Source organism: Salvia hispanica, unplaced genomic scaffold (genome assembly GCF_023119035.1).
Source record: "Salvia hispanica cultivar TCC Black 2014 unplaced genomic scaffold, UniMelb_Shisp_WGS_1.0 HiC_scaffold_561, whole genome shotgun sequence".
NCBI lineage: Eukaryota > Viridiplantae > Streptophyta > Magnoliopsida > Lamiales > Lamiaceae > Salvia > Salvia hispanica.
Window position 1 is genome coordinate 39,268 of NW_025952313.1, and position 17,120 is coordinate 56,387.

The 17,120-nt window shown below is 38.0% G+C and overlaps 3 protein-coding genes across 4 annotated transcripts; 2 read left to right on the forward strand and 1 right to left on the reverse strand.

Moving 5' to 3' along the window:
• Positions 1-11,583: 11,583 nt before the first annotated feature.
• Positions 11,584-12,232, forward strand: LOC125199566 (glutamate receptor 2.8-like). 2 transcript variants are annotated; one of them, XM_048097549.1, is made up of 2 exons: positions 11,584-11,774; positions 11,844-12,232. In XM_048097549.1, the coding sequence occupies exons 1-2, from the start codon at positions 11,652-11,654 to the stop codon at positions 12,171-12,173; spliced, it is 453 nt and encodes a 150-aa protein (XP_047953506.1). In that variant the 5' UTR covers positions 11,584-11,651; the 3' UTR covers positions 12,174-12,232. The 2 variants fall into 2 exon arrangements, with proteins under 2 accessions (XP_047953506.1, XP_047953507.1); XM_048097550.1 differs by having other exon boundaries at positions 11,847-12,232.
• Positions 12,233-12,240: 8 nt separating this feature from the next.
• LOC125199565 (glutamate receptor 2.8-like) lies at positions 12,241-13,174 on the forward strand. Its single transcript, XM_048097548.1, has 2 exons — positions 12,241-12,640; positions 12,721-13,174. The coding sequence occupies exons 1-2, from the start codon at positions 12,281-12,283 to the stop codon at positions 13,078-13,080; spliced, it is 720 nt and encodes a 239-aa protein (XP_047953505.1). The 5' UTR covers positions 12,241-12,280; the 3' UTR covers positions 13,081-13,174.
• Positions 13,175-14,630: 1,456 nt separating this feature from the next.
• LOC125199574 (apoptosis-inducing factor homolog A-like) lies at positions 14,631-16,577 on the reverse strand (the record flags this gene model as incomplete). Its single annotated transcript, XM_048097552.1, has 3 exons — positions 14,631-15,118; positions 15,335-15,780; positions 16,280-16,577. Coding segments are annotated over 3 exons (1,005 nt in total), but the record flags the coding sequence as incomplete, so codon positions are not given.
• Between the last annotated feature and the right edge of the window lie 543 nt (positions 16,578-17,120).

Below are 17,120 nucleotides of genomic sequence, written 5' to 3' on the forward strand. Positions count from 1 at the left end.
CCTGGCCCATACCTCTTATTGGGCTTCACTATAAAAAGGCTCGGCCTATTAACAGTTTACACCCGCCGTTGGTTTAATCTCTACATACGTTTGTTTACATTTTTAAAAAATTACAATTTTCGATTAAATTAACCCTTATATTTCATATTTTTTTACGAAAAAAAAAAAAATTGTCGATTAAATTATGCTTTGTTTTCCCTTTTTTTTAAAAATTTGAATGAGAAATTAAGAAACTCGAATTAAAAAAAAAAAAAGGAACCGCCAATCCAAAAAACGGAGGGATCTACCCGGCCAAGCCGCCATTCAAGGCGGGACTTCCCCCGTGATTCAAGCTTTCCCACAGCTTACAAGCATATCTCTCATATCTTAAAATTTTGTGTATTATTAGTTCATCATATCTTCTCGTATTTTGTATTCTCAATGTTGGGTACTTTTTTTTGAATTTTATTAATCTTTTTTAAAAAACCCCATGAACTTTCACAAAAGTTTGATTTTTCCAGGAACAAATAAAGGGAAAGGTTAAAATTTTTATTTCGTGTGCCGATTTCCGTATGGGGATTCCGGCAAGAGGCGATATCGACGCCGACGGGGATGATGATTTGGCCGGAGATGGATTTTTTTTAAATTTTTTAAATAAACAAAAGCATTATTTTTTCAATTTACCCCCCCAAATCCCCAAATTCACTATCAATTGAAACAAAACCCTCAAACGAATTGACAAACCCATCTTCCCCCCTGCCCCCATCTTCAAAAGGGGTTTCCCTAAGGCCCGGATGGCGGGGCCCAGGGGAATCCGATGGCACCCCCGGGCTACGTAAGTCCTCCCATCTTTAGAGACTCATTTTTTTTTCTAGAAAATCTATATAACTACCCGTGCACAATAAAAATTGATTGCTTTTTTTGGGGAAAGCCTCCAATTTGCATAAAAACATTCCCTTTGGGGGATGAGCTTTAGGGTTTTTTTTTAATTTTTAGTCAAAATTGTTTACTTTTTAAAAATTGAATGAGTTATTTTCGGCATTTTCTGATTTTTTAGTTAGTTTAGAAAATTTTTTTTGAAATCGAGTTTGGGTTTGTTTAGTTTTTTGATTTCAGTTTGGAATTTGTATATATTTTTTTGGCCCTTTCAATACCATGGGGGACATTTCATTTCAAAAGGTAAAATTTTAAATATGTTGGTGGTGGAACGACATAAAAATAGTGGTCTTTAACCTTGGGTGCATTTGGGGGATTTTGATTTTGTTGAGGAATTGAATAAAATAGAATTGGACACTTTGGGGGAAAAAACCTTTTTGGGAAACCTATGACAAAGAACTCCAAAGGATATTAAAAGTGATAAGGGGGTGATGGAGATGTTATCTGCTACTCTAGAGTGAGTTTTAACAGAATGTGTAGTATATATATTGTTGATGGTGGAAGTCTACTAGATTAGAACAAACTGAACATGAGGTAGGTAGTGGTGAACATGTGGAAGAGAGGGTGTTGAATAAGGTTGAAATTGTGAAAAATAGCAAGAGAGTGTTGAAAATAGTAACTTTGATTCGCCACAAAGACTAGAAGTCCACTTCTGAGCAAGGGTAAGAGTGTGGTTCAAAAAAGTGTAGAGAATAATGTGGTTCAATCGATGTGGAGAAGAGGGTGCTGAAAGGGTTAGTAAGGATGTTGTTATATCTTTTGAGAAAAGTGTGCATGAGAGGGGTAAGTCTTCAGAGAAGTGTTAAGTGAAACATTTAGTAAGTAATGTAAGTGAGGGTGATGTAAGACGATGACTCGTCTCGTGGATGATAATGGGATAAGGTCAGTAAGAGTTGAGTGATTCATGAGAGAATATGAGTGCTTCCGTCAGGAGGAGAATTTCAGTGATTCGTAGGTAAGTCATGAGTCATGGTGTGAATACAAGTGCTTCGCTAAACCCATCGATCAGATATGTAAGAGGCCGTTGAGAAGAATATGAGTGGTTCTGTACATGGGTTGGATCAGCTAATGAAATTTTGGGAGAGGGAGTGTATGACGTGAAAGTGATGGGAGTTACATACCATCAAGTGAAGAGGAGACCGATGATGAAATGGAAGCCGATGAGCTAGTGTCGAGGATGAAGAATATCACAAGGCGAAAGAAGATGAAAGAGAGGAAGAAGGCCTTTGTATAACCGATGAAATGTTCCGAGGATAGTCAATGGAGGTCGAAGAGTGACTATGTGTCTGAATATGAAAATTCTCAAGAGGATGATATTTACTCGACTCCACCGATTTTGAAGATGAAGGGAGACGATCTAGACAACGACATGCTAAAGTGTGTATGATCCAAAATGTGATCATAAGCTTCTCACATTCAAGCTGGTATGATTTATTGATGGTCACCAAGCTAGAGACGCCGAGCGATAATGCAGGTTGAATGGATGACAGATTCATTTTAAAAGAGCAAGTACGAAGGAAGTTGAAGCGTTGTCGAGTCCTTGTGAATGGATGATTTTCGGGAGTCGAGTGAAGAAGGATGATGCATTTTTAATAAAAAATCAGAAGGGGTTCACACTGTCCTAGGGCTATGAGGAATAAAATTGCTCATCCAACTGGATTGCTAGGAAATACTTAAATGTCTTTAAGCTTAAACAAATATGAGCTTGTAAAGATTAAGTAAAGATTTAATGCAGAGGTACTGTCTGAGGCCTCTAAGGTGGAAGTTATTCTATTAAGGAGAAAACTATTGATCTGTTGAGGGAACCGTGGAAGATAATTATGCCAAGTCTGAGGAGGTATGTACTTGAATTGAGTAGAGCTGACAAAGAAGGTAGGTTTGAACTACATGTCGATGTAGGTGTTAGTATTCAAGGCAATGTACATTGGATTTAGTGGTTTGAGAAACGTATTCAAGGAGGGATGTAGAATGGTGATTGGATTGAATGGGGCATTCCTTGAAGACATACCTGGTGGCATATTGTTATCGGCAAGGGAACCTGGAGGGAACAATCAAATGTATCATATTGCTTGGGCAAGTGGTTGAAGTTGAGAACGAGGTTTGTGACTTGGTTCATTAACATTCTAGTGGAAGAGCTGAACTTGAGTGAAAGAGTTGAGATTACTATCATAAGTGATCAGCAAAAGGTATAATCTTAATGACATTTTACTTTTCATTCTGAACACTTAGCTTACAACTTACACACATATTTACGATTGTAGGGGCTTCGAATGCATAAAGGAGTTTATCCTATTGGTGAGCATAGAAATTGTGCAAGACACATCTATACCAATTAGAAAAAATCACAAAGGTCCTAAATTGAAGCAGCTTTTGGAAGTTGGTTAGAAGTACCTACATGCAGGAGTATGAATTGGCATGCCAGGAGTTAGAGAAGGAAGATGGGCAAGCTTTTGCATATTGAATGGACAAGAACCCGAGCAGATTCAGCAAGGCATTCCTCATGCCAACACAATGCTTTGATGCGAGACTAAGCCAAGATTTTACGGTTGAGGGTCCAAATAAAAAATTCAAATAATAAAATGAAACATAAATAATATTACATAATATAAATATAATGTCGTAAACACATAGTACAATGACAATTTAATTAACAAATAAACCAACGGAAAATTCTCATGTTTCCTTGTAGAAACCATATTCCGAGCAAGACCTGCAATTTCCGATACTTTTGAAAACCTTTCATATGTGCTAACATCAAAAATAAAGTTATCAAGCCGACTTTCAAGCTCATACAAAGTAACTTCGAATATTTAAGTGGATAATACTTGGCAAGGCGAGCAACTTCTCTAAATCAAATGCAGAAATGAGTCTCTAGGATCCAAACATGTCATACACAAGTAAATTTGTGTTGACTTCATTAAACGTGATTCAACTCTTGAGCTTGCATGTCAATGACTGAACAAAACAACTTAACTCGATAATGAGTGACAAGTGTTAACCACATTGTTAAAGAGCGTGTCGACATAGGGTGGATTTTGTTGCCAATGCGATGAAGAGAAATGTGAGGATGAAAAAGAGTCCACGGTCATACATGAAGAAGACGCACGCCCAACTTTCAATGATGGCGTGTCTAGCATAGTGGAAGCCGAGGACGAATGTGAGCCATTGAATGCCCTTCAAATCTTGAACACCGAACCAAAGCTACATGAGGTTGCTAATGGAAACAAGCACTTGAGGGAGAATCGAGAGAAAGAGGAAAAGCTAGAGAGTGAGAGCATGCTTCAAAGCCAATAGAGTGTGAGAAAAGGCAAAGACGCAAAAGCCAAGAGAGAGTGGTGGGGGTGAGTGTGAATCAACGCTTTCAAGAGAGAAAACCACAAGCATGTGAGAAAAAAGGTTGTTTGTTAGATTCTAAGATCACCCATGGGAGGGCTCTCAATCACCCTATCATTTTTCCCCTTGGTGAGAAGAGCGTACACTTATTTCACTAACTATTTCGACTTGTCTTTCACCTTTGGTGACCTAGTGATGCAGAAATTGGAAGGTTTTGAATGTGAACCCTGAGTTGAGGAGGCACCGAATAACTTCTTACCGTAATAAGCTCATGGGTACAATGTCAAGATGAATCACTCATTGCCCAAGGTTCAAGTGTACCTGATCGGGATTTGAGGACAAATCCTTCAAAAGAAGGAGGGGATGATGTGAATCCGGGTGTCCTAAAGAAGAATCGAAGAACAAGATTTGACGAAAAATCATTTCACAAGAAGGAGGATGATGTGAATCCGGATATTCACCACAGAATACAACGATATCGAAGACCATGGGTTGATTGGGGTCCAGAAGAGGGTTGAAGACATGACAAGGAGCCAAGCCGAATTCGAGGTCTGATTCAAACTGGAATTTCACTATGAAGATAAAGTTCAAATTCTCTCATCGACCACCATTGTCTTCATGTCGAAGGATCTTGCGTGAGATTCTTGCATGTCTCAATCGAGTCCGATGATGGGTTATGATCGTTTTAAGAAAGTCGCGCAATGCGTAAAGAAACACGCGGCGAGTTTTTGCCACCCGAAAACACCGGTCGGCATTTTAGTCGAAAATCCGATTTTTGTCCGGAAACTTAACGCGGCGGCAAACCAAGCATCTATCCAAATCATAACACCTTCATCCTCTTCCTTTTCCACCAATTTTATTGTTTCATTTCTTGTTGGATTTGTTTGGGTTGTTAAAATATTTACAAGAGCAAGTCCTGGGCAAACATATGTGTCTTGAATCCTTAACATTCATATTAAAGGTGGCATACGGGGTATGGCCTACCAGCTTTGAATGGGGAGAAATTATGGTTTTCCAGCACACCTCTACATATGAGAAAGATGCCTGGTAGACCTAAGAAAGTTAGGAGGAGGACCCATTTGAGAAGGATCCAACCAGACCAAACAAGCTATGGAAGATATGTGTGATGACTTGCCAAACAAGGCCACAACACTAGGACATGCAAGAATGAGACCTGTTCATTTGCCGAGAAACCAAAGGTCGATTTTAGTTTGACTTTAATACATTAATTTGTGTCTTGGTCTAACACATTGTAACGATTCAATTTTTGTCGTGCAAAAAGGGAAGGTCTCGAATACGCCATAAGAATCGACGTCACATAGTGGCGCCACCACGTTCGAGGTGGAGGTAGGGGAAGATGGAGTGGAAGAAGAGGGAGGGTTGGACCGGGTTGGAGCAGGACGACTAGAGCAGATACAACCGGAATGGATCTACTCACAGAGTGCAACCCGAAGATGTTATTTGTTTATGATGTGTTCTTGATTTTTGAGATTTAGTAATATTTAGGATGTATTCTTGACTTTTGGAGATATTTGGGATGTTTTCTTGACATTTGACATTGAGTAATATTACACTATTGCATAATTTGGTCTCTTAGAATCTAGATTAGAGCCAGACCACGGCACATAAACACAAAACGACATACTTCAAGTTCCGGTTTTGTCGACGCAAATTTTTAGCCACAATTTGAAGTGATTCAAGTTCAACTTCTTTCGAACGAACTTTCTCATGTAGCGTATTTAGCATAGCAACTCTCGCAATGTTTTTGCATGTTGACTCGTCCATCTTCATTTTTGCATATAGTTCTCTTGATCAGGTGACAAAGACGGATCAATCCAAGGAAGAACTTGCAGTCATCTTCCTTCCAAATATGGCACCGATAGAAACGTTGCCCGGATTGGCATTCGTCCTCGATGTTACAACTTCAGCTTAATTCGTGATTACGAACCACGACTTCGGCCTTGGCCAACTCCCGTGGCTCATATTACACGACGATGTGGACATCCTAAATCAAATCAAATTTATGCTCAAACTAAGTTGTTGAAAATCAAATCAAATCTATGCTCAAAGAGACTCAACAAATCTACAAACTTATGGCCAATGAAAGCATTTCAACTCAAATGAAAAAAAATTCAACTTGCAACCGAAAATCGAATCAACAATACGTGTTCAATTCATGCCTAAATTCAATTTGTTCGACTTGTTTTTGAAAATTAATGCAAACTCAATCAAATCAACAAATCTCGCAAAATGAATACTAATTGTGCTCAACATATTTTGCGCTCAACTCAAATCGTGCTCAACAATCGAAATCGAAATTCTTGAAATCAAAAGCACAAATCCCTCTCATGTATATTATTGAAACCGTGCTCAAGTGCTCCCATGCGATTCTATTAATCGATTTATTTTTTAACCCAATTGAAAGTCACAATTGTGAAGCACAAATCGAAAGTTAATGTCAATTCGAGTTCTTGAATCGAGGCCTTGCAAAAATTGAATCAGTTTACAATCCAAAGTTAACAAACAATAAAGTTCATGTCAATTCGAGTTCGATTGAATCGAAATCGAACCCTACCCTAAATTCGAAAATCCTACATCTAACAATCGAAATCGAACCCTACATCTAACAATCGATTTCAACCCTACATCTAACAATCGATTAAATCTAACCTTGTATTTGATTGAAGACGAAATCGCGACGGATGAAGGAATTGCAGATGGAAGAGGATGAATTGCGACGGGATGGAGGAATTGCAGGGGAGAAGGAGGACGAGAGGGAGAAATTGCAGATTGGACTTCGTGATGGGAGGAAGGAATTGAAGAAGAATCATATAACCCTAATTGATTATTTAAATTTTTAACAGAACGCACAAAACGACGTCGTTTTGTGCGTGTAAAAACGACGTCGTTTTGTGTATTGACAGACGATATCCCATGTCACAACTCCGGCAGCCATGTAGGTAAGTTTCGCCGAAAATATACCGGGTCGGGTCTTCCAGGAAATTTACACAACCCGATAAAGTTCTTGACTTTTAACGCAACATTTATAGTTCACTTGAAAAACCAAACTTTTGTGAAAGTTCATAATTTTTAAGGCTATTAGCCCTTATCTATATTTACTTTTCTAACTTTTTCATATCTTCCTACTTGATAAGGATTAACTCTTATCACCCAATCACGGTCGTCCTCGCGAGCAAATCGAGCTTTCAGCTTATAGAGGCGAGGAGGTGATAGGTTAGTGATGACTGGCATTTGAGTTTTTTTTTTTAATTAGGGATATTAGCCCATTTTATAGTGCTATTTCAAATCAAGTGGGACTAGCACACCTAATCAAACTCGTGGTTTAAGAGCGATCACAATAGGGGCGTCGTCCCGCATCCCGTGCGGACGGCGCCCACCCTGCCCCTACGAAGGCGACACGCCGTAGGGAAGGGCATGGCCTGGAGGGCGCTCGATAGTCAATCTTGACTTTTGTTTTTCTTTTTTGTTTTTTTTATTTCAACTCCATATATACAACTTATTGCACTTCATTTTATTCACATCTCTTATTATTTCGATTATAAACTCTCTCTCTAGATATAATTAAATTGGAGGGAAGTTGGGAGTACTCTGACGAGGGTTGTTAGAGGGTTGTGAATTTTTGGGAAGGCTTTAGAAGACTCTCCCTATTGTGAATGTTCTAATAATTATTGCTAAAAACTTTTTTTCTTAAAATTTTTTTTATCTTAAGATAATCACTAAATATTCTAAATAAAATATTTTCACGAGATATTCCAAGAACATTTTGCCTTTCTAAGTCAACTTTTCTTAATAAAAATTCTCAAAACTCCATATTAAAAATTACATTTGATTTATAAAATGATACTCTCTTCCTCCTATAACATACTTTCCTTTTTAGATTGTCTCACAAAAGATGTTCCATTTTATTTTTTTGAAAAATTCTCCCTCACATTAATATAAATATACTATTTTCTCTCTCCACATAACACGCAAAATAAGATCTCCTAAAATCGGGGGTCATTCTCCAACTATGTCATCTATTATGGGACGGATGGAGTAGTAAATAAAAAAATGGACATTTTATTTTCAATTATACATGCAATATAATAAGAAGAATAAAGAATTTGATGAGACTACTGGGAATGGGGTATGGTGCCCCTTGCACAACGGAAGTCATCTATAAATAAATAAATCATGCATACGATTTATTTGATCGATTATGGGATCAATTACTCACATGTTAAACAATAAATTGAATAGAAAAATGCACATAAATCATGCTTAAGGAATTAAAACCCTAATTCATGATATTCTACGGTTTAGGATTACCGAACAGATTCTCCGAAGAATCGACGATTTTGCGCCTTCTCCTAGTGATGTTCTTCATACTCAACCACGAACCTTCTAATCGTATCCCGAACTCGATAATGACCTTTGGGTGGGCAAAGCTTGTCAAAATCAAAAATGACTTTATTAGAAAGAATACAGAACTTCGGTTCCGGAAGAACTGAAGAAACCGTCCACTCACGAGGAGGGGAACGAAATTAATGAGTTAAAAACTGTTAATCTCCTTTTATATAGAGTTATGATGAGCCAGATTAGGAATCCATGGAGGTTGGACTTGGGCCTAACTGTTGGTCTTTTACTAATTAAATTAAGCCCCAATTTAGTACAAGTCCAAAGAATATTATTATCATCCACTATAGTATAATAATATTGATCCTCCGTCAATCCCAAATTACGAGTAATCCGATTTACCTCTTTAATTTATTATTTCTCATGTTTAAGATATAAATATCCATTAATTAATTTAAATTTGCTATTTGATTTAAATTAATTAATATCTTTTTCCAAGAGTTGTCTAGTTCAAAATCTTTATTTATTATTATGGAATAAATTCCAACTCTAGGTTTCTAAATAATAAAATCTTTCTTGAACACCTCTCGAGAATATTATCAACTCGACTCCCCAAGATCACGATTCATTGCAATAACAATACTACACCTCTAGACACTTTATTAAATGGAAGCACATTACAATATAAAATAAAAGGGAAATTATATTTATCTTTATTCATTATATTTAAAAGGGTACTTATAATTTTTCAACACCAAATTGTTAATTTGGAGTGCAAGAGGTTCATGCATAGATTCTGTTAAAAAAACTAAAATTATGTGTCAATAAATTGGGCTGCTTTTATGTTAATTGGGCTCAGATTATGAACTCAATTTCAGGCTTTTGAGTGGTGTGATGAAGAAGGGCTAATATGTTGGCCTCCTACCATGATTGATCTGAACACAAGGCTTCTGGTTTTGTGATCTTGCTAGAGGTTTTGTTCAGCTCTCAATAATTGAATCAAAAATTCCTGAGGATAATTCATAGGTATGGAGTTTCTGTTGTTGAGTTCGTTTTGGTAAAACTACTTCAATTTAATAAGATCAAACTAAATATTTAAACTAAAGAATTGCTGTACCCTTTTCCTGTTAATTTTATATGCTTATCTTGAAGAGCTTTTGCATTGTTTGGTTAAATTGTCAAAAATGCAGATGTAGCACAAATGAAAATTCTACTCAATTATGTTGTTTCCATTGATTTTTGCAGATAGAATATTGTTGTCACATCATTTCCACCTCTCTCTCCTATGTAATGCCGTGGGGAAGACCATAAGCTTGCAGTCGCTTCTGTTAAGAATATAATTATCTTTCTTAAAAACATGGGCCACACTAATTGGTTATGCATTTTTGTCAACATTCAATATATTTGAACAGGTTTTTCTTGAAGTCAAGGTAAATATTTAATAAGCTGCATTAGAACAGCAGGTTTCTTAGTCCACATACTGAGAGATGTTTGAAATTTGCTTTATTCTATCATTTCTTCTATGCAACAGTTGTCTATTCTTTCAACTGTTGTGTAGTGTACATGCTCATGGAGATACCAAGATTCTGTTGCATTTTTACGCTTATCTTCATGAGCTTTTGCTTGTTCAGTTGAACTGTCGAAATGCAACAGCTGTAAAGGCTGATATAGGTGCCATTCTTGATCTTCACATACTCTTGGAAAGATATGCAGGTCTTGCATCTCTATGGCAATCGAAGATTTCTACTCCAACCGTGACCACACCCATGATTGTGCCTCATTTCAGGGACTCCGGCACTGATGCATTTGCTGCAGCTTCTGCTGGTAAAAAATCTTATTCTCATCCATACTATTTCACTCTCTGCTATATTTTTCCTCATTAGACCTTTCTGCAGCCAAAAGAACTACTCAAGAATACCCAAGTAATGGCCATACTTGGGCCTCAGAGATCCGTTCAAGCAGACTTTGTGATAGATATAGGCGACAAAGTGAGAGTTCCAGAATATCTCCACCAATGAGCCCGATCCTGTCATCTAAAGAATCGCAGTACTTTATTAGATCAGCGTGGCGTTCGTCCTCCCAGGCCAAAGCAACTGCAGCAATTGTGAAGGCCTTTGGTTGGAAGGAAGTCACATTAGTTTATGAAGACAGCAATTATGGGAGTGGATTAGTACCAGTTTTGGCTGAAGAAATGTTAAACCACAATGTTTTACTGTCAAAACTAAGTGCTGTAACTCCTGCCAAACATCATCAGCTTCTTCAACAACTACAGCAATTGAAGACCCTACAAACAAAGGTGTTCATCGTGGTTATGCTATCATTTGCACCCCGGGTTCTTCCAAATGGTTGAAGAACCCGGGGATGCTGGCCAAGGGGTATGCTTGGATTATAACTGGTTTGGATTCTGTTGATTCAGAAACCATTGAGGCAATGCAAGGCATAGTTGGCGTGAGGCCTTACATTCCTAGATCTCGTGAACTTAGCCGCTTCACTAAGAGATGGAGAAGGAGGTTCCATGAGGAGAATCCGGAGATGGACAGAACAGAAGTTAATGTTTTTGGGCTGTGGGCTTATGATATCACAACAGCGTTAGCTGATGCATTCGAACGTGTTGGAGTAGCATCCCCACGGTTCAAGAAACTTATGCAGAGATGGAATTTGACAGATTTGGAAGCAATAGGAACTTCAAATAGTGATCCATCTTTTGTTCATATGATCAGAAACTATGAGTTCAGAGGGTTGAGTGGCAATTTCAATCTAAGCAACGGGCAGTTGAAGGCATCTGCCTTTGAGATAGTGAATGTTGTTGGTTCAGGAGCAAATAGAGTTGGATTCTGGACCGAAAGCTACGGCATTTCACAGAAGCTGATCACAGATGATTCGAATGCAGTTTACTCGACCAAAAAAGATGCCCTTGGGGTCGTGCTATGGCCAGGAGGGACAGTGTGAGGAGTGGTGGATTCTCTGAGTTTACCAAAACAGAGAGGAATTCAGAAACAAATATTGTTGAAGCAACTGGCTTTTGCATTGATGTTTTCAAACAAGTGATGGAATTGCTACCATATGCTATACCATATGAGTTTTTCCCCATTGAATATGTTGATCACCAGAAAGATGGAGATTATAGTGACATTTCTAACCTGAAATCTAATTTGGAAGCCATTTCTGAGGTTTATATTTTCTATCTTCATCATAGTCTTTTAGATTGTTTGGTAAGCACTAACCAATGTCTGAAACAGAAGTACGATATAGTGGTCGGAGATATCACCATCACAGCAAACAGATCGGAACTACTCGATTTCAGCTTCCCCTACACAGAATCTGGCGTTGCTGTCATCGTCCCAATCAAGGACAACGACAGCAGGAACGCTTGGATTTTCATGAAACCTCTCACGACGGGGCTGTGGCTAGCAGCCGGAGCATGCTTTTTCTTCACTGGATTCGTTGTGTGGGCTCTTGAGCATCGCGTGAACGAGGAATTCCAAGGTCCTCCTCTTCAACAAGTTGGAACTGTCTTCTGGTTCGCCTTCTCAACCATTGTTTTTGCACACAGAAAGCCGCATATTTAATTCAATCTCATTATCAATTGAGCTCTGTTTGTGTAAATATGAAGTGACTGACTGTCACAGGGGAGAGAATTGTTAGCAATTTAACAAGATTTGTGGTGATTATATGGATGTTTGTGGTGCTGGTTCTGAGCTCGAGTTACACAGCAAGCTTGACATCAATGCTAACTGTGCAGCAGCTTCAGCCTACCATCACCGACATCCACGATCTGATCGAGGAGGGTGACTACATCGGGTACCAGTATGGCTCCTTTGTCACCGGACTATTGAGAAACATGAATTTCGATACCTCCAAGTTCAGAAGCTACAGAACACTGAAAGAATACGACGTCGCCCTCTCCAAAGGTAGCAGGAATGGAGGAGTGGCTGCCATTGTTGATGAGCTCCCTTACATTAGGATGTTTCTTTCCAAATATTGCAGGAAGTATACTATGATTGGCCCAATATACCAGACTTCTGGTTTCGGATTTGTAAGTCGTATATATATATTTATATCCTTCAAGGCTTCAACGCGTCCAATCAATATTCAAAGGCATGTCCTCTTTCTCAGGCATTTCCGAAGGGCTCGCCACTAGTTGCTGATGTTTCAAGGGCGATCCTGAGGCTGAAAGAGGATGAGGAAATGGAGAGGATTTCAAGAAAATGGTTTAAAGAAGGAAGGTGCAGAGGCAGTGATGGAGCAACAGTGAACACCAAAAGCCTCAGTGCAGATAGTTTCAAAGGCCTCTTTCTAGTAGCTGGTCTCTCATCATCCTTGGCTCTAGCTATATTTGTGTCGAAATTCGTGTACGAGAATCGGTGTATGTTGAACTCTGCTGCTTCTACCAAGCTCAAGATTCATGATCTAGCTAGAGCTTTTTATCAGAAGAAAGATGGTAGTACCATATCAGAGGAGTCTCTTAGTCCTTAGAGGAAGAGTTTCAGCATCCACTCCAGAACCAATGACTCCCATATCTTAAAGATAAACTATTATGTGTTGTGTGTATGTGTGTGTGGAGAAGAGCATTCGCCTGTATAGTAGCATTTGTTAGCTTACAATGTAGAAGATTTCTTTTCCAAAAACTCGTTTGAAATTAATTCAATCATTTTTTTTATCCTACTTAGTCAAGTTTGTACAAAAACTTATGCTGTCCACTGGATGGAGGAAGTAGTAATTGGCAAGGAATTGAGTTATGAATAATCGAAGCACATTATAATATAAAATTAAAGGGAACTCATATTTATAAGGTTAATTATTTTCAGATTTACGTGTCAAACATTATTTAAAAAAGAAGATAAATTTATTTATTTAATTAATTTAGGAAAGGACACGTTGGATTATATAACTACTCATTTAATTGGGCCGCTTTTTGTTAATGGGCTCAGATTATGAGGCTTTTGAGTGTATGCAGAAGCTCTTTTAAACCGAAATTATAAGTCCGGTCCGTTACTCCAGTTCAGCCTGACAAAAATGGCGGCAACGGCAACTGTCACCACCTACCACAGCGGAGTGTTTGGGCGGCGCCGCCCGTCTCAATTCTAACTACCGATAAAGTAGAATCCTCGGAACTGTCAAAGGAATAAAATGTGACAGATTTCCTAAGAAAGTGTTCTAAAAAGATACTCTTCTTATTTAACTCTGCTTGAATTTAGCCCTTCGTAAATACTTATACTCCCTCCGTCCTACAAAAGATGTCGCACCTGTGAGATGGTACGAAATTTTAGGAAGTTTTATTTTGTATGTTAAGTGGAGAGAGAAAATATAATATTTATATTGTCGTGAGAAGAAACTTTTTCTAAAATTTGAAATGTGACATCTCTAATGGGACAAACTAAAAAGAAAAATAAAACATCTTTTATGAGACAGAGGGAGTAGTATGCTATGGCATTTGATGCGCAACAAAATAATCTAAACATGCCCCATCATAAGTTTAGAAACAAATCACGTTTCAAAAATGGCAAAAAGAGATTATGATAACGAAATTATTATTGTCTTATTTTTTCCGTCAAAGGTGTTCGTGCTAAAAGCAGAACACCTTTTAAATGTTGAACACAATACCAAATAATGCAGGCCGTTATAAGAGAATATAAAATTATAATTAGACCATTTTTAATTCATTATAGGAATTTCGAATTTTGAAATGAACTAAATAATCTAAAAATGAACTAGGTCATTTTAAGATTCAGAATACCATATTAAACTAATAATAAAGTAACAATGACCTTAATGGTCTCCTACAATAAACTATTTTCATGTGGTTCTGTGTTCTGCGTTTAAGATTAAATCTGTGTTGATCATGTGCATACAATCCTATAAGGTGTATTAGGGTCCTCACACCTCCACAATATAAAACGCAACACATACCATTAGACTAAAATACAACATTATTTTACTAAAATAGTACTCCCTCCATCTGCGAATAGGAGTGCCGTTTAATATCATCTTTATACCGCAATTTAAATTTAGACAAAATACCAATATAAATGCAAAATTTGTATTTTTGTATAGTAACTTACATCACATAACCACGTGATAATCACTCAATCAAAGACGCTAAAAACAGAACGCAAACACACCTTACATTGAATGGAATACATCAAATATAGACTCAAACAGCATATATGAAGACAGAAACAACACAAAAATGATTTTGAAGAATTTCATATTTATGAACCATAACTCACAACTCTCCCCAACTCATTCCACCCTAATTCGATTTCAAGCCAAGATTCTTCCGGGCCATCCCAACGAACAAATCCCCAGATTTTATCATGCCAGGAATGCGCCCGCTCAAAGTTAAGCACATCATCTGTGCCACTCCCTCCTTTTTACCGAGTGAAACCAGCGCAAATGCTGAAGCTGGCTTGTACGTGGCTAGCTTGCTCTCGCTTTGCCCCTTCATGAGCAGCTTCACGTTCTTAGCAACAACTGCAGCATGCCCCTGAGCTAAGTATCCTTGCTTGAGTTCCTATATTTTACATGATTAGCATAAATCAGTATATTAATCAAGCCAGCCGTTCATCATTTAAAGGATTGCTAAATGATTGAGTGCAACTGTGCAAGTCGGCAAGTCCATTGCTACATTTAGATCCTTCACTATTTTCTCAGTCAAATAGTGCAATCTAATATTTTGATGTTCTTGATCCTAGGATCGAAAGAGATGCAAGGAAGAAGATGGACTTACAGGAACATCGGTGATATCTCCAATAGCAAAAATGTTATTGTGACCCTTAACCCTGAACTTGTTGTCGACCATTAGCCTTCCATGAACATCTAAGCTATCTCTCACACAAGTCTCCCTCAGCCACGACGAAGCAAGTGGCTTTCCGATGCAAAGGTAATGACAATCAGCATGGATTGTTTCTCCACCTGATGTATGATAAACACCATTTGATCCAGACTCCAAGTCGACAGATTGACCCAAGATGACTTCCACCTTCTTTGAAATGAGCCAATTCAGTGCCTTTTTTCCAGCCTTTTCTCCAACGAACTCCAGCAACCTCGGCCCTTTGTGCACCAAAGTTACCTTTTTGTCGGGATAGGCAAAAATGATCTCAGATGCTAGTTCTACACCACTTGGTCCGCCTCCAACGACCAAAACTGATTTTGCTGCCTTTATCTTGTCATGTTCTGCAGAGAAATAAGATTAGTTCAGAGCTTCGTATAACCCAGCAGCATTTATACTTGTTTTACTTATATAGCATTCTTTAAAGTGAAAAGTTTTCAGTGAATTCAGATTCCACCAAGGGAATCACACCTCAAATACTTTACAAGACAAACACATCTGACATTTATCATAAGACAATAAACACGGTCCAAGCATGCAAATATGAAAGGTAGCTCACACAACATAGAGCTATTTGGAGATACTGGAATCCTTTAATATCATGATAGTTGACAGTCAGAACTGTATAATATCATTCGAACATGCAAATTGCTAAAGACAATATTAACATAGGAAAAGATGGCATGTCACGGACAGATGAGAGTATTCAATGAAGACCTACCCAGACAACAGAGAGTAACAAAATAAAGAAATCACATCTAAAGCCTAAGAGTAGTGCAGAATGCATCCTAGTACAAATACGAAGGTCCTAACTCTATTGTCGAGTTAAACTACTTTTTTTACCTCCTTGGTACTTATGGAGCTTCTCGGATCTTGTAAATTCAGGACCACCTGCATGACCAGTGGCAATGACAAGATAATCGAACCCAACGCAACGGCCGTCTGCAGTTGTAACTTCACGTTCTGTGATGTTAGTTGCAGCAGATGTAATAATATGAGCCTGGGAAAGGTACTCTGAATGATTAATCACTGTTCTTTCTGCAAAAGATGGCTCAACAGTGGCTCTCATTTCTGCCCAAGCAATCTCAAAATATTCCTTCCTGAAATAAGTTTTAGCAATCAAATAAACCAAAAACAGAAGTATGTTGATTCAAAAATCAAACTTTCAGTAGAATAAAGCAAAACATTCTAAGAAACTACAGATGGCGCCATCTATAATCCGACACCAACTATCCAGTTTGTTGATAGATCTGCATCATAAGAGGAACTTTTGATGCGAGTCATCCTAAAATTTATATATTTATGTTCCTTCTAGTAAGATATGTTAGACCCTCCTCAAACTAAACATAGGTACAATAAATGACCATCTAACTTGTCCATTTTCTGTTTGGGGTAAATATTAAGTCTCAGCCATGCTTAAGAATTAAATTCTCACTGAGTTTCAAAATTAGACATGCTTGTGTTTCATACTTTCACCAATGATAAGCATATAAGCTAGGGAGCCCTAACACCCCTTTGGTCACACCTCCAGGTAGCCCCTTTCCATAAGCCATCCAGATAACCCAAAACCATGGTCAAAGGCAAAGGGTTGGCTCCCACTTATATGCTATTCCACTTTCATGTGGAACCGATATAGGATTTGTATCACCAAAGTTTTAAACAAAGTAGTAACAAACAATGTTTT